This window comes from Leguminivora glycinivorella, chromosome 5, assembly GCF_023078275.1.
Source record: "Leguminivora glycinivorella isolate SPB_JAAS2020 chromosome 5, LegGlyc_1.1, whole genome shotgun sequence".
NCBI classification, from domain to species: domain Eukaryota; kingdom Metazoa; phylum Arthropoda; class Insecta; order Lepidoptera; family Tortricidae; genus Leguminivora; species Leguminivora glycinivorella.
Genome location: NC_062975.1, coordinates 24614514 through 24633217, shown reverse-complemented (window position 1 = coordinate 24633217; position 18704 = coordinate 24614514). Strand labels below are relative to the sequence as shown.

The 18704-nt window shown below is 36.7% G+C and overlaps 1 protein-coding gene across 1 annotated transcript in view; it reads right to left on the bottom strand.

The window, feature by feature from the left end:
* Window positions 1–5010: 5010 nt before the first annotated feature.
* The window catches only part of LOC125226620 (elongation of very long chain fatty acids protein 7-like), a 48956-nt gene continuing 35262 nt past the window's right edge, over window positions 5011–18704 (bottom strand). The window contains exon 5 of the mRNA XM_048130653.1: window positions 5011–5363. Coding sequence (XP_047986610.1) covers window positions 5088–5363 — 276 coding nt within the window. The 3' untranslated portion in view covers window positions 5011–5087. The remainder of the gene's footprint in view (window positions 5364–18704) is intronic.

Here is an 18704-nt window from a genome sequence, read left to right as displayed (position 1 = left end):
ATCCCTTCAAAAAAGAATAAAATTAATTCATGAAATGTTTTATACTGTTCGCTTGTTATAATTATGATACTAGTCGTATAGCAATAGATAGTTATACCATATAACGGTTATTATAAATAAGTGTTATACGAAATAATGATTATACAAAATAAAAGTAGATATTTTGTGGTTATACCAAATGTTAATTATGTCAAATGAGTGATTATATCCTTTAAATTTATACCAAATGTTGTTATATCAAATGTTACTATACCAAAAAAAGTTATACTAATCATTACACACCCCGTTCATAGTACCTATCTTTGGAAGTTGTATCTGTCTGTCCGTCTGTCCGTTTGTTCGTTTGTCCGTCTGGGGTCCATATTGGCTCATATAAAATTATTTGTTATAAAATTATTGTTTATACCGATTTGTGCTCCGAATGATCATTTCTCATAATTTTAGTTATCATAATTTTGATTCATTATTATCAATAGTACTACTATCACTGTTCATAATAATCATTTAGTCGAAAATTTTTTATCATAAATTCTATACAAATATTTAATAACATTCATAATTTTGTGTTTAAGAAAATCATTCATCATAAAATTATTTAAAAAGATTTGGGGAAGTTCTATGAAAAACTTGTGCCATTTATAGAAACGCGCTTGAAGCTTTTACAATGACATATACAATTTACATTAAAAATTCGTTTCTGGTTCGCTCACAGTCAACCTAACACGCTCCTCCTCGCTACGCTCGTCGTCGCACCTAACTGGACTGTCACATGTCATTGTGATCTCTGTTCTGTTAACAATAATATAACTATAAATTATATTACTCGCAATCGTTATGATCAATAAGTATATAAACATAAACATTAGTATAAAACGTATTTATGATGAATGACATTATGAACATAAGTCATTCGAAGTTACGATAGTTATTAACATAAAATTGTTATAAATAATGATCGTTAAAATGTAAAATTGTATGAGAAACATTTTCGGACTACCAATAATCTATATAACAATTTTATATGAACTTTGGCGCACCCGTCCGTCTGTCTATCCCTCTGTCTGTCCGTCAGTCTGTCTATCTTTCTGTTATGAGCCTTTTTCTCAGGAACTCGTGAAAGTATAAAGCTGGAATTTACATCAAATATTCAGATCTGCTGTCCGTTATAGCTGTGAAAAAATTAAACTTCTAAGCCAAAGCAATCAAAAGATACAGCGGTTTATGTCGCAAATATTTGACACGGGCAAGAAAATCAAAACCTACAGGGTACTTCCCGTGGACTAAGCATCTTGAGTATTGGTACAAAGCAACGTTGTTTAGTATAGATAAAGGAAAAAAATCGAAATCTGCAAACTTTTAGTTACAATATGTAATAAAAATATTTTTAATATTTTTAAACTTTGTATGGAACACTCGGTACGCGATTCGGCGATCCGCACTAGTCCGGTTTTTAACCCCCGACGCAAAAACGGGGTGTTATAAATTTGTCGTGTCTGTCTGTCTGTCCGTCCGTCCGTCTGTCTGTCTGTCTGTCTGTCTGTCTGTCTGTCTGTCTGTCCGTCTGTCTGTCTGTTTATCTGTCTGTCTGTGTGTGTGTCTGTCTGTGCCATCGTAGCTCCCAAACGGATGAACCGATTTTGATTTAGTTTTTTTATCTGAAAACTGAGTTAGTCGGGAGTGTTCTTAGCCATGTTTCATGAAAATCGGTCCACTATGTCGCGGTCGGGGTTTTTTCAAAATTTTTATTTTGTGGTTAGGTTATTATTACTTTAATAACATCGGAAAGTTCAGCATATTTCTTATACTTTAGCCATTCTAAAGCACAGTATTGGACAAGGCGCTGTAATTTGATTAAACAAGGAAAATAAGATAATCTATTAAAACAAAGCCGTCTTTTCAGAAAGGGGACGACTAGCGCCAAGTTCTGTTACTGTTTCATACTAAGTTAGTCCTCATTTTCTTCTTTTGGATATTAACATTCCTGCGGGTGGCGCAGGCCAGGTCATTGTGGCAATCTTTGGGGGAGGCCTAATGACCAGCAGTGGACGTCTTTCGGCTGATATGATGATGATGATGATTATTGTAAATGTTTTGATTCAATTCTTTATACATACCTTTGCCAACCCCACCTATGTTTTTTTAATCAATAAACAGGGTGCGTAGCCGAATGGCACAAACGCTCACGAAACGAAACGCTCGTAGATATCTATCTCTATCGCTTTTACATATTGGCGCGGCAGAGCCAGACTACGTTTCGTTTTCGTTATCGTCGCAGAAATATTATTCAGCTACGACATCAGTTGTACTCACGTCATTTAGGAGACCCGTCTTCAGGCATAAAGAAGTGCTCACGGTGGTTACACGCGCGGCGGTTTATTGATTGAATATTTGAATATATCTCACGAAATTCTAAGGTTTAAAGGCTAGGTTTCTCATTAGGAATTTCATTATAGTTTCTCTGTGACGACCGGTCTGGCGCAGTCGGTAGTGACCCTGCCTGCTGCGCCGCGGTCCCGGGTTCGAATCCCGGTAAGGGCATTTATTTGTGTGATGAGCACAGATATTTGTTTTTGAGTCATGGATGTTTTCTATGTATATAAGTATTTTTATATTATATATATCGTTGTCTGAGTACCCATAACATAATCCTTCCTGAGCTTACCGTGGGCCTCAGTCAATCTGTGTAAGAATTCTCCTATAATTTTTTTTTTCTGTTTGCAGCTTCAGACATCGCTGCGTTCAGGCGTCTGTCTCGGCGGGAAAAGAGAACGCAAAATTCTGCTTTGACCGCCACGATGAGAACGCCCCGCTTTGTGAGCGTTGCAGTTATACCTCTAGACACGGTACATTGATAAGAACACAAAATTCAGAACTACCAACCGCTCTCTTCCTTTTTTTTTTTTTTATGGGATATGAGGCAAACGAGCAGACAGGTCGCCTGATGGTAAGCGATCACTGCCGCCCGAAACACTAGAAGTGTCGGAGGTGCGTTGCCGGCCTTTAAGATAGATGGGTGTGCGCTCTTTTCTTGAAGGTTTGAAGGTCGTATGTGTTATAAGACTTAGGCTGGTTAGGAGTTGATGAGCATTTGATTTTGAAAATTGTGCTTTTATCATTAGTATTTGTTATTTTTCGTACAAACATAGAAACGAAGCCAAATAAAAAATAATTAAAATAAGGTACAACGAGGCAAATCTCGACTGGGGGGCAAATGTAAATAGTCCATTTTTTACAACGTTTGCATTATTAAGTAGAATGTCCAAGTGTAGAAGTCAACATCATAGTGTAATAATGGAAAAAAACGGATCAGTTACAATTGCCCCCGACGACTGATCTAGACCGGTCGTCAAACCGGACGTGTCGTCACAATAATTATGTACAATTCTTGGAGAGGAAAATGAGGACTGTATTTGTATGGTGGACCGATCATCCCCTATCCTCCTAACGCGAATAACGAAATTAAATCTAGCCCAAGATACTTACTGTCTGTTCCAATGAGGAAAGGACTTTTGTTCAAATGAAATCCATTTCGGGAACTTGGATGATGTTACATTGATCAGTGGACCAAGAAAAGCCAAATTGAACCTTTATTGTGATATAAATTAATTAATATTGAATTGGACTTCGTGTTTCGGTGGGAAATGGATGAAAATGGTATTTGAATTTGGTTTAAGCAAAATACGAGTAGATATGATTTTAAAGTAACACTTATTAATTTAATATTTTAGAGATAAAAGATTGGTTCGAGCCTTAATAAGACAAATAAGACCTCTTTTTGCTCGACTTGGCGGGGGCACTGCCGTGCCCCCATCTATACTCGCCACGGGAATTCGAGTCCAAAAAAACTACGACAGATACGTCAATGTCATAGCTGTCAATATCAATTATGTCTTATGTCACTGTCAAAATATTGTTCAGGATTCGTCAACCTTTTAAATAAATACATTCTTTATAGCATATAAGAAACCCAAAATACAATATTATATTGCAACCAAAAATCATGGAAAATATTTTTTTTATTCGGGTGTCCTAGTATTTCTGTAAATAAGTAAATACTATTAATTATTTAAATCAAAGGATTGAAATTATTAATAAATAAATTATTTTTGCGAGTGCTTTTATAAAAAAAGATTATACTATTTACTATTCTTTCTACAAACATTCTCTTGCAGTGGCAACATCGTAGTAGATTTTTGGACTTGAATTCGCGTTTGGAGTATAGTTCGAATCTAATATTTACGTATATCCTGGAATGTGTAAATATCAAAAAGAGATTCCTGTTTTTTTTTTTTTTTTCATCGCTAGCACAAAGGCCTACGAAGACTGGGCACCTGCTGAAGTGGTAAGATGGAAATCAGTACCACTGACTAAAAAAAAAGAACCTATACAGAAAAAAAACATGAAAATGTTTTAAATAATTGGCCGGCACTGTACCTCGTACCTCCTCAAGTAATTACTTTTATTACGGCTATAAATAACTGTAACACTCACAAGTATTACTTACTTCGAATGAATACATTATTACAACGTTCATTTCGGGGTTTAAGAATTGAATAATAATCATGTTCTATTTTTAGACACCTTTGTAACTATTGCAGTGACAGGTAGGTTTTAACCCATATCCCATAGTCGCTAGTTTCGATGTTTGCCAAAGTGGCACTGAAACCTAGATATGACACAGGCGTGATGATATGTTTGTAACTATAAGTTATTTTAGGCTATGATGTTTAAAATTAGATTTGAATATGACGACCGGTTTGTCTTAGCTAGCGTCTAGTGACCCTGCCTGCTAAGCCACGGTCCTGGGTTCGTATCCCAGTAAGGGCATTTATGTGTGTAATGAGCTCAGATATTTTGTTTTCTAAGTATGTAACATATAATTATTTGTATATTTATATTTATCATTGTCTGAGTACTCACAACACAAGCCTTCTTGAGCTTAAGGTAAAAGTTTGTTAATCTGTATAAGAAGTCCCATAATAATTCATAAAATAAAAAAAAAAACTAGCAAACGGTTTAGTATCACAATTTATTAAGTAATTCTTATCAATAAATAATATTAAACTAATTTAATTTCTATATTATCATCACATGCCTTTAACTTTAAGTGTTTGGTTAGCCACATCATTATTAACTATAGAGGTAATATATCCTTTAGAATCTTTCTTATTATCAGTAACTTTTTTTTTCTCATTAGATTTTATAGTTTTCTTTACAGTGTATGCCTTGATGTAGAAATCTCTGAAGAGATATATCATGAGCCCTAAGTTGAAGAAAATTGTAAATAATAGAACGTATGATGTCTTGCAGTTTGAGACTAAGGCGCTTAAGGTGACTTGTATGGTGATGAGCCCAAATTGGATCTGAAACAAGAAAAGGCAAACTTTAAAAATGCAAATAAAACTTTACCCTAACAAAATCACCAGTAGGTAAGTATTAAAAAAATCGATAAATAATACACACAATATAAACACACATTGTACATTTGAATCAATGGAACTCTAAATATTTCTAAGATCCCATAACATGGGACCAAGAATGGGAAAAAAGTTAAAAATATACTTTTTTAAGGAATATTTTACACTGGCCAGTGGGAACCCGGACCAAGGCGTACCACTTTTTGCTGTCTAAGCCGGCACCTACTTTAAATGCTTATCAGTACATCTATTTCATCAGGCATCTTTAATTATTTACTCGATAGCAAGGACGCCAGAGAAAATTAATGCACTTTTTGGTTCTACTTATAATAACCTTATAAAAAAAACATGATGCTATATGTATCATCAGATCGATTTCATCGTTAGTGCGAGGTTTTGAAACTGTAATTAATCTTATTGAAATTGTTATAGTTACTAAATTCTTTCATGGACTCACATTGGCTATTGTACATGTTAAATATAACATGGTGTGACAAAGGGCGCGATGGCGCGCTACACAACAAACAACAAATAAGAAAACTATACTAGAAACCAACGCGATCCTGGAAGACTAGTACATAATTATGTTCCCAGAACAGCATTATATTCCAATCACTGTTTTGTCATGTGCATGAAAGTTTTAATAAGTTACCAAAATCTTTAAGAAAGCTACCTGTACATAGATTTAGAAATAAGATGATGCAGTTTCTGACTGAAAAGAGCTATTACAGTGTCAGAGATTTCCTCTTTGAAGATATACAGATAGAATAGTAGTTAATTTAAGATTTTTGCATGCTAGTGCGACCAGTATAGTACAAATAGCAGAATACGCAACCAAATGACGTCACCTACCAACTAATATACTAATGTACCTTATTCTTCGCAAATAAACTTACTTAATTACTAAGTTAAGTACTCACCAATTGAAACGAAGTAATATACTTCTTCCACCACAAATACTTCGCCAAACTAGGGTACGCAGACAACCCATAATACCCATACATGACCACATGCACCAGCGAGTTGATAGTGCCTAGAACACCACAGCATCAGTAGGGTTATACTTGATGGCACACCAGGTGCTGAGCATCATCAGAGAGTGGTGGTATACGTGGAGGAAGGTCACTTGGTTCATCTTCTTGCGGAGAACGAAGAAAACTGTGTCGAGGAGCTCTGTCACTTTGGCTAGGAAGTATATGTAGGCGCCGCGAAGTATCTGGAAATATTTAAGGATAGTTTAACATTCTAAAATGTAACTGACGACCGGTCTGGCTCAGTCGGTAGTGACCCTGCGTGCTAAGCCGCGGTCCTGGGTTCGAATCCCAGAAAGGGCATTTATGTGTAATGAGCACAGATATTTGTTCCCGACTTATGGATGTTTTCTATGTATATAAGTATGTATTTATTTATTTAAGTATGTATGTATGTCGTCGCTTAGCACCCATAGTACAAGCTTTGCTTAGTTTGGGGCTAGGTTGATCTGTGTTAAGGTGTCCCCAATATTTATTTATTTATTTATTTTATTTAATTAAAGGGTTCGTCTACGGAAAAATATACTTGTGTTAACTTACGGGGGAAAACGTTTGGATAGGTACCATTTTCAGAATTTGGGACCCCCCAATTAGCGTAAGTTGTTAACATAAATTAACTCGCTGTCAGTTCTGTGACGACAATTGAGCATTTCTTTTTTTTTGCCAATAATTTTTTTTTTATTGTTTTAGGGAATTTTAGGTCAATTGTACTCAGAATCACGAGTACTTTCAATCTCACTGGGGGACAAAAAGTGTCCCAGAATTTCCATAAATATTTTTACTTTCCTCTTTTGTCATGTTGTATGGGGTACATGTTGAACATGTACGGAAAATGGTAACAAAATAAGAAAAAATTGTATGGGACAATTTTTTTAACTAATAGGATTAAAAAGGCTAGTAATTCTGAGTAGAAATAGCATTTTTTTTTTCAAAAATATCACACTTCATAAAAGTGGCAAAAAAAAAGAAATGCTCAATTAACAATAAAATCTGTTTAATTTTTTTTTTTCACATTCTGAATGTAGATTATCGTTTAAGTTTATTTAATTAACACAAGAACAATATTTTTATAGAAATGTCATGCTTTTATCGTCACAAAACTGACAGTGACTTAATTTTTATTAGCAACTTACGCTAATTGGGAGGTCTCAAATTCTGCAAATGCCCCTATACTAGATAACAGCTCGCTAGTTCAGCCCAGCCCAGTTCGCTGTGAATGGTAGACGATAATCGGTGTATATAGTATATACACCGTGTTTTTTTATCTTCCGTTAAATTAGAGACGTCGTTATTAAGTTTGGTTACATTGGTTACATTCGATTCGAAATTTTTTTTTTAATTTCATACATAATAAAACAGGTTTTATGATACCGGACTGAGACACATTATCCGATCCGATATCGGATGTAGGACCGATATCCCTTACATTTAAGCCGCCATCTTTGATTTTTGCCTTTGGAATCCTTCCGACACCCGATATCGGATCGTATAGTGTGAAATCGCACTTAGGCAAAATGTTGAAGTACCAAATATAGATCAATATTGTCTGGTGAACTGATATTATGTGGGCTCCTTTAGTTTCTCTTGAATTTAAATAAAACCCACGCATTTCGTTGAAAAGATGTTAACATAAAGTAAATGTTTGTTCTCGAGTGTCTCGTCTGTGTTAAACGAATGAGACCTTTTTATTGCTCCTAATTGCATGTTTTATTTGTGTATGTATTATAAATACATTGTAAAAATATAATTGCTTTATACATACGTTTGGCTTTAACAAATAGATGATAAACACTATGAATCAGGGTGAGAACACACATATCGTAAAAGTCATTGACTAAATACGACCTGTTTTAATTGATTTCCGTTAGCTTTAAGAAAAGGTCCTTTAGATCAATTAAATACAATAGGGAACTTGACTGTAGTTAAAATAAAATATTTTGTACCATGCACGAAATAAAGCATCAGATAATTATAAGAAAAACATGGACAGAAGTTATTTTTAAAACCAATTTCTATTTAATAACTCAGGTAGAAATATATAAAGTAACTGAGTTGACCGTGACGTCACTCAATTCAATTTCATATAAATTCCATATTAGCAAGTCGTTCAAATTAGTTTTGACAGTTCTTAAAAAGAAGCTGATTTGACTAGGAGGCAAGTAGCCTATTAGTTTTTTTCTAAGGGTCACTTGCACCACCGAAAATGGAGGGGTAACCCGAGGATAACCCACAATTTTATATGGAATTTGACAGTTGACAGCCCACTAAACTTGAGTTAAGCAGATGGCGCAAGTGGCTCTAAGAAACTAAGTACAGATATACTGCGAAAAGCTTTTTCTTCGTATTTTCACGGAAACGTACGACCGTCTCATGCTATTCCAGTCAGTGTCAGTACAAAACGTACTAACACTGACTGAGCTAACATGACAAATGCGAATGTTTCCGGAAAAATACGAAGGAAAACCTTTTCACACTACACCTGTAGTATCTTAGCCCTTAATGTTACTGTAATGTATGTGTACACACTATGCCACAACCTTTATTAAAATAGTAAGATACAGCGGGGAAAATCTCGACTGTCGGCAAATTGTAACTGTTCCATTTTTTCAATTATTACACTTTAATGTTGAGTTCTACATGTATCCACTGAACACGCCTACCATATATAACCGGTGAACACTCTATGAAATAATGCAAACATTATAAAACATGGAAAAAATGGACCTGTTACATTTGGCCCCCCAGTCAAGATTTGCCCCGCTGTACCTTACATAGCAGGTATTTCTACTTACATAATGTTGTGAATCCTTTCCTTCCGTGGCGCACTGAGTGCTCACCAATCCCCAGTTCGTTAATATGTCTACACCCTGTAAATAATAAATAAACAAGTATTATATTAAATTTGTTTTTTATCATGCAGAAACGTCTGCGAGCGACATTACATATTTTAAAATTAAGGGGGAGGGGATGGCCCCGGCAAGGCCAAAGGTCGCAGGTTCGAGTCCTGCCGGACGTGTGAATTTTTCAATTTTTCTCTTAATTTAAAAATATGAAGCATTATATTAGTTATTAAACAAGTATTAGTAGTAAATAGTAGTCCCCTGTGTGGTGACGGGCAAAAAATATCACCACCCCCTTTCTTCCCGCATGTATCGTAGAAGTCGACTGTAAGATATGGGTTAAATTGTGGCGTAGGCGAGAGGCTGGCAACCTGTCACTGCAATATCACAATTTGGATTTCTTTCAACCCCTTTTCGCCAAGAGTGGCACTGAAACTTAGTAATTCATGTGCTCTGCCTACCCCTTTACGGGATACAGGCGTGATTATGGTTATGGTTATGGTTATGGTTATGGTTATGGGTTCCGGTTTCCGCACTTAGCCTCAAGGCGTGATTATATGGATGAATGTATGTTTTATCTGCCCCACGTTGCACAATGTACAGTCAACCAATTGGAACCCTAGGCCACTCTACAACCATGTCAAAATGACAAGCAGTAAGAGATTTCTTACAATTTGATTTATAACGTCACTATTACATAGTTCTGCAGTGGCCTAGGGTTCCAATTGGTTGACTGTACAGTCTGACCAAAAAGAGTAGAAATTAACATTGTAGTGTCATCCCTTTCAAATAAATATGTGTGAGAAAACGGGACGACACTACGATGTATTCACTTTTTAATTTCTATTCTTTTTGGTCAGACTGTACATCTTACTACAATTGGGTAGGTAAAGTTTTATGAAGATAGGCAAATTATATATTTTTAACCGCCTTCCAAATCTCAAGGGTAAGGGGTTCTCAATTCATCTGTATTTTTTTTTTTTTTTTTTTTTTTTAATGTTTGTTCCTCGATATCTCCGTCGTTACTGGACCGATTTTGAATTTTTTTTTTCTGATAGAATTCTTTATAAGGATCACGGAAAGGTGGCACTTTTATTTTTATATCGTATTATTTGTTAATTATATTTTTTAAGTGACCAAAATGACGTTTGTGACCGAAATGGCGGATAATATCTCTCATCTCCCGATTATGTTTTTACATTCAGGTACAGTACAGTAAACGACCATTATAAAGAATTCACATCGGTTTTTCGTCTTCGTAGAGCGTTGTCTCTTTTTAGCTTATTGTCTCTTTCCAAAAACCGATGTGCATTCTTTTTAACCCCCGACGCAAAAACGACGGGGTGTTATAAGTTTGACGTGTCTGTCTGTCTGTCTGTATGTCTGTCTGTCTGTCTGTTTGTCTGCCTGTCTGTGTCTGTGTCTGTCTGTGGCATCGTAGGTCCCGAACGGATGAACCGATTTGGATTTAGTTTTTTTTTATCTGAAAGCTGAGTTAGTCGGGAGTCATCTTAGTCAAGTTTCATGAAAATAGGTCTAGTATTTCGCGGTCGGGGGTTTTTTCAAAATTTTAATTTTGTGGTTAGGTTATTGGCCATTTATTGTATCACTTTTCGACAAAAGCGATAATTTATTTACACATAAAACCTATCAGAATTAGATATATTATTAGTAATCATTTTTATATTAAAGGAAAAAATGGAAAAATTTACGCTTCCGGCGGGACTTGAACCCGCACCATTTTTGCAATCCGTGCAATGCTCTTACCAATTGAGCTACGGAAGCCACGCCGGACCTCGCAAATCTTTCCATGCCTTTCCTTTTTGTACACACGTCTTGGGATGACGTCTAGCGCCATCTACCGACAGACTATTACATCTTGTAACAGCACTGGAGTCTCAAGTTATATTGAGAATTCACCAGTAACAATGTGCTAACCGTACTAAATTAATTTTTCATTAAGCAGAAACGTTGCTAACGATTCTAAACATTTTTATATTAAAGGAAAAAATGGAAAAATTTACGCTTCCGGCGGTTTATTGAACCCGCACCATTTTTGCCTTTAATATAAAAATGTTTAGAATCGTTAACAGACGTTTCTGCTTAATAAAAATTAATTATTAGTAATGTTCTCTTAACCCATTAACCTTGTTGACTTTAAATTCGTACCACATCCAAACCGGTCTACGTATTTGTTATTGATATTTCCTACTTATGACAAATAAAACCTTGTATTTTAACCACACCGGAAAAAAGGTTAGAAAAACTGGCCAAACACGTGTCGGGACATGCATTCCAAGCTTCCGTGTCTGTGCCTCAGGGTGCGTAGCCGAATGACACAAACGCTCACGAAACGCTCACGAAACGAAACGCTTGTAGATATCTATCCCTATCGCTCTTGCGTATTGGTGCGACAGAGCCAGACTACGTTTCGTTTTAATTTGGCGTCGGAGAAATGCCATTCGGCTACGGGGCCTGGGTGGCTAGCCGAATGGCACAAACGCTCACGAAACGCTCACGAAACGAAGCGCTAGTAGATATCTATCTCTATCGCGCTTGCATATTGGCGCGACAGAGCCAGCGGCGTATCGCTTTCGTTTGGCGTCGGAGAAATGCCATTCGGCTACGGGGCCTGGTAGCTGAAATGACAATGTTGACGCTAGACGCCAAACGAAACGCAGTCTCTCCCCAATTAGCAAAAATTGTTAACAAAAATTAACTCGCTGCCAGTTATGTGACGACAATTTAACATAAAATCTGTAAAAAAAAATATTTTTTTCGCATTATGAATGTAGATTAACGCTTAAAGTTTATGTAATTAACACAAAAACAATATTTTCATACTTAATTATCGTCACAAAACTGACAGTGAGTTAATTTTTGTTAACAACTTACGCTAATTGGGGGGTCCCGAATTGTGAAAATGCCCATCTTACTCATCAATTGTCATTGACATTGACCCTAAGACCGTTTTCACATTATCCGATCCGATATCGGATGTTGGAACGATTTCGATAGAAAAAATCCAAGATGGCGCCTGTAATGTATAGGATATCGGTCCGACATCCGATATCGGATCGGATAATGTGAAAACGCACTAAAGCTTATTGTCAATAAATTAATGTGATCATCGCGTGTGTCGTTGAGTTGAGGTTGAGTAAACGTCATAACTTTGACGTTTAAAATTACATTTTCACCGCCGATGTTGTCAAAATTGGAGCCAATTTTGAAAAAGTGTGTCAAAAAAGCAATAACAAGCGGTATTATTTATTCAAGAAATTTTAAAATATCTTTATTCGAAAGTCGATGATGAATGTCGGTTTACTTACGGCTTGGTACGAACAATTTTTCAAAAGATGTCACACAGATATTAAACTAATCTTTTAAAATTAAAATGTTTGTATGTCTTTCCCATCACGGAACAATGGTGTTCCGGACCTTTGGGAGGCGTGCGCGGGGCCGAAGCCAACACGTAGAGTCCCTTTCGACACTTTAATGAAATGTAAGGGGTACACCGAGCGGATGTTGCCCTTGCCCGTATCATGGGACACACGCAGAGGCAACACCCGCCAGGGTGTAAGGACTATTTGAGAGTTAATGGAATCTAAAATGAACTGGTCTATTTTGATGAAAGTGATGGACTAATTACTGGGCTATGGATAAAAAACCGGACGCCTGCCTAATAAAACGGTATCCAATTTTATTTCCGGCAGACGGTGACTCGTCCCCACAAGATGGGCCCCCACAAAAAGCGACATCCAAGATGGCTCAAGGGCAACACCGGTGTGAGAACTCAAGGGTGTCGAGAGGTGTACACCGCTTTCTGCCCAGTGGCTGTTAAGCCACTGCACCAACTCGCGTCTTATGCAAATTTTCACTTCCACCCCTGGGGCATATAGCCCTAACGACTCCACTCTGGACGGCCAGCCAAGGCAAGCCAGAGGTAGAGAGTACTGTCCCACCCACCCGCCTTACGGGTAACAGAACTCCCCAGAGCACTCGGGTACGTGGGGTCGCTGTTCCCCAACAGCTCGCCACAAGCTGCCCTGCGTTGACTGATTGCACTGGTAAAACCAATGTTTTATTATTACTTTACACTTTTTGGTTAATTTCACAATAGGCTACTAGACTCATATCGAATTTGGCACAATATGATGTCTTCTGTTGTATTTCACATTAAAAAAAAACAATTAAATTAGATTTTGGGTATTGAAAGTATACGATGACTACGTATTTTCGATTGAAAATGTGTGTAATTTTTTTATTTATTTTGGCCACGGAAAACGCTGTCAGCGATGTATGTGACGTCATCGAATTCGAACCTTACTTTATGTCAAAACAAACACTGACTTATTGAACTTTATGCCTTCATACTTAAAACGTCAGAAAATGTTGTTTTCGAATAAAATGACCTGATGCATAGATAATCTATAGATTAACATGACTGTGTTGTTTTCGCCTGATTACGTAAAAGTATAATTTAAAAATATTTTTTGCTGTTTTTAAGTCATAATAAAATATGGTAATATTTTATTTCGGTTAATTGGACAGTGCTTAATCATATAAGACCACAGAACTTAATTTAGATAGAAGAAACAAATTCATATATTTGTATAGTGGCCGAGCGTGTCAAATTTTGTACTGAAGTTGATTCTTGCCTGTAATTTTAAATATGTCTCAGGCTCTTGATTGTTCATAATTTTTGTGTTGTTGAAATTGAATATCACGTAACGAGGCATTTTTAACCGTCGCCTCATATCTCAAGAAGGACGGTTATCAAGTCGTCTGTATGTTTTTTTTATTTTTATTTTTTATTTTTTATGTTTGTTCCTCGATATCTCCGTCGTTCCTGGACCGATTTTGAAAAATTTTTTTTTGATTGAATGTATATGCATACAGATTGGTCCCATTTTTCTCAGAACCCAGTTCTGATGATGGGATCCTGGAGAAATCGAGGGAACTCCTCAAATCTGAAAGGCATACATATGGTGATTTTTGTGTTTTTAAAGGAACAGCATGCATTTAGGTACGGAACAGTGACATTTGGTGCAGTGGAACTGCTGATGATGGCCAGAACGGAACTCTTCAAATCTGAACGGCACGCTTATAGTGACTTTGGTATTTTTATACGAACAGCATGCACTTTCATCCAGAACAGTGACATTTGGTGCAGTGGAATTTCTGATGATGGTCAGAACCGAACTCCTCAAATCTGAACGGCACGCTTATAGTGACTTTGGTATTTTTATAAGAACAGCATGCACTTTCGTCCAGAACAGTGACATTTGGTGCAGTGGAACTGCTGATGATGGCCAGAACCAAACTCCTCAAATCTGAACGGCACGCTTATAGTGACTTTGCCATTTTTATAAGAACAGCATGCACTTTCGTCCAGAACAGTGACATTTGGTGCAGTGGAATTTCTGATGATGGTCAGAACCGAACTCCTCAAATCTGAACGGCACGCTTATAGTGACTTTGGTATTTTTATAAGAACAGTAGGTATGCACTTTCGTCCAGAACAGTGACATTTGGTGCAGTGGAACTGCTGATGATGGCCAGAACCAAACTCCTCAAACCTGAACGGCACACTCATAGTGACTTTGGTATTTTTGTAAGAAAAGCATGCATTTAAGTTCAGAACAGTGACATTTATTTAGTTATGTTTGTTAAGCATATGTTTTGAAGTCAAAGTTTGTCAAGCTTCGATTTCTTATAATATAATCGGATTCATGAGGAATTGAGGAAACTCCTCAAACCTTAACGTTATACGTATATTCATTTGTGTTGCCATCTAATAATTAAAGCATTAAAAGCAGTTTTAAAAAATACACATTTCTACATAAACCAACATTCGCAAGTAGCTTTCACCAGAACCCGAAAGGCGACGGTTTTTTTTTCTTAAAAATTATTTATGTTTTGGTTGACTTCAACTTACAAAAATTGACGCCCGAAAGCTGCAAGCTGCGAGTAAAGACGGACAACTCAGTGGATTTCACTGAGTTCATTTGACACGCTAAGTAGATACGTTTGCTTGATCTATGGTATATATGACATCTGTGTATAAGACAGAGTTTAAAAAAGGGTCAAACTAGTAGTAAGACTTTGCTGTTCATTGCCTGTTTAACAAGGTAATATTGATGGATTATTAGTAACAATGTTATTTACTTATAAACCCAAAAATAGGTACAGAATTTTTCAGTGTCAATGTCTCTGTACACTGCGATGAAATAGCCCAATGTAAACTCTGTCAAACAATTCAGAAAACTATAGGTATCCTTTTCTCTAGCACCCTAAAGAAAAGGATGCATATAGTTTCCTTTGTTCTTATTTACTGACAGACTTGTTTGACAGAGTATATGTCATCATCCTCCTTGCGTTATCCCGGCATTTCAGCAATTCCCGTCAACTTTGTACAAAAATTAAGAGAAAAGTTAAATTTGTTTTTATTAATTCCTATTTTGTTACCAAGATTTTGTTGATTAATTGAGATTTTATTAAGTTTTATTTCGTCATTAAGGTTCTCTAGTATCTATATTTTCTTAATTATAACAATTATCCTGTATATATCTTACGAAAGTCGAATTATATTACTAAATGTTGGTAACAAAATAGGATCAATTAAAATTTGCTGACGTGGCATTGTACAAAGTTGACGGGAATTGCTGATTTGCCACGGCTCATGGGAGCCTGGGGTCCGCTTTACACAACTAATCCCAAGATTTGGCGTAGGCACTAGTTTTTTACGAGAGCGACTGCCATCTGACCTTCCAACCCGAAGGGTAACTAGACCTTATTGTAATTAATCCGGTTCACGAGGTTTTCCTTCACCAGAAAGCGACTGGCAAATATCAAATGACATTTCGCACATACGTTTCGAAAAATTAGTTGGTACGAGCCGGGGTTCGAACCCGCGACCTCCGGATCGTAAGTCGCACGCTCTTACCGCTAGGACACCAGCGCTCGAAATCGCTGAATAGTATGCGACTTTAATTAATACATACATACATACATACCAAATATCAAAAGTAGTGTCGATATTGTCTGGCGAACTGATATCCTTCTTTCCCAACAGTTCGGCCAGGCTACACTGGCCGTGGTCGCGGACCACGGTAAAATACATACATACATAATTACGCCTGTATCCCATAAAGGGGTAGGCAGAGCACATAAACTACTAAGTTTCAGTGCCATTCTTGGCAAAAAGGGGTTGAAAGAAATCCAATAGTGACATTGCAGTGACAGGTTGCCAGCCTCTCGCCTACACCATAATTAATATGTTTACAAAACGCGAGCACTTTTTATAATTGATATATTTTACTTACATAATTAAAAATATATGCAGACAGCACCACTTGAGATATGTTGTATAAAAGTAGAGTATTCTTGAGGTGGTAAGGGGGCCGATTCGACATATAAGAAGGGCCCAACTTGAGTACGAACGCGATGTACGCCAGCCATATTGCTATCACTGGCCATGGAGAGGTCATCAGGAACCAGTTGTCTACGTAGTCCACTGTAAAAAAAAAACAATTAGATGATGAAATGATAGACAGCTGCCGGCGTATCATGCTGCCAATTTTATCACTTATGCACGTGGATAAAGCATCCGTCACGCTTTAGCAAGTATGTCAATGTGAGAGTGACAGATGTCTTATCCACGTGGATAAGTGATAAAATTGGCAGCATGATACGCCGGCAGGTTAGCAAATCAAGACGCTACATGAGCGAAAATGCTAAAATGGAAAGGAGCCCCCCTTTCAATTTGGGAATTCCAGTTTAATATACTAGTGTTATTGACTTGATTTAGTTATCGAAAAAAGTTGTCCATTAAGAACAACTCAGTTAAAAGATATTGCGAAGGAATCTTTAAAATCGAGGTTCCGCTCTCGACCTCCTTCAAAACTTAATCAATCTTAACGAAAATTGAGAATCTGAGTAAGTAACAATGAAATAATCTGTGTCGGACCGTTTAGTTTTTTCTCTAATTGTCACCCATTTTGCATGTCACACCTTTTTTTGTGTCATAATCAAAACGGTCCGACACAGATGAAAATTACACAAACGACATTTTTTTTTTTTATTAATTTATTTAGAACACAAACAGTCACATAAACAAATGAGTTGGAGTACTACAATGTAGGTACTAAGTAATTTGGATAAAAAAACCGGCCAAGAGCGTGTCGGGCCACGCTCAGTGTAGGGTTCCGTAGTTTTCCGTATTTTTCTCAAAAACTACTGAACCTATCAAGTTCAAAACAATTTTCCTAGAAAGTCTTTATAAAGTTCTACTTTTGTGATTTTTTTGATATTTTTTAAACATATGGTTCAAAAGTTAGAGGGGGGGGACGCACTTATTTTTCCTTTAGGAGCGATTATTTCCGAAAACATTAATATTATCAAAAAACGATCTTAGTAAACCCTTTATCATTTTTAAATACCTATCCAACAATATATCACACGTTGGGGTTGGAATGAAAAAAAAAATCAGCCCCCACTTTACATGTAGGGGGGGTACCCTAATAAAACATTTTTTTCCATTTTTTTTTGCACTTTGTTGGCGTGATTGATATACATATTGGTACCAAATTTCAGCTTTCTAGTGCTTACGGTTACTGAGATTATCCGCGGACGGACGGACGGACGGACGGACGGACGGACGGACGGGCGGACGGACGGACGGACGGACGGACGGACGGACGGACGGACGGACGGATGGACGGACGGACGGACGGACGGACGGACGGACGGACGGACAGACAGACAGACATGGCGAAACTATAAGGGTTCCTAGTTGACTACGGAACCCTAAAAAGACCTGGAGGTTCATTACTGAATATAAAGATTGTTAACATACTAACAAAATTAGGTATGTAAGCTAATAGGTAAGCAAAAGAAATCATGAACTTAGGTAATACTTAAGAAATTATATATTTCTTCATTTTATAATCATGATATTATTCACGTCAATATACGTTTTGAAAAAAATAAATTTGTAGGCATCATCGTCATTAGTGTAGTTATGATAGTATTTAATAGGTGGCGTTAAAAATTTAGGTATGATTTTTAGTATGAATGAAGTATGTATCATTGGTACATATGGCCCTTTGAAGTTTCTATCTGAAAAGAAATCTACTACATATTTTGCGCACTAGTGTGAGAAAGAACACTACCTAAGCTACCTATATTATGTAGTGAAAAAACATAAACGTTGTGACTAGACTAGGTTATCACCCAAACCGGCAAAATAGTTTGTTGTCGTTTTATATTAAATTAATTTGGCATATTTAGATGTTATTTTAGTAATCAAAATGACTCATTTAAATAGTTACCCGCCAACTTGCCCAGTGCCCACGTCAATTCTATAAAAACTTGTTTATCAAAAGTTAATTTCCCATCATTATTCACCATTTTTT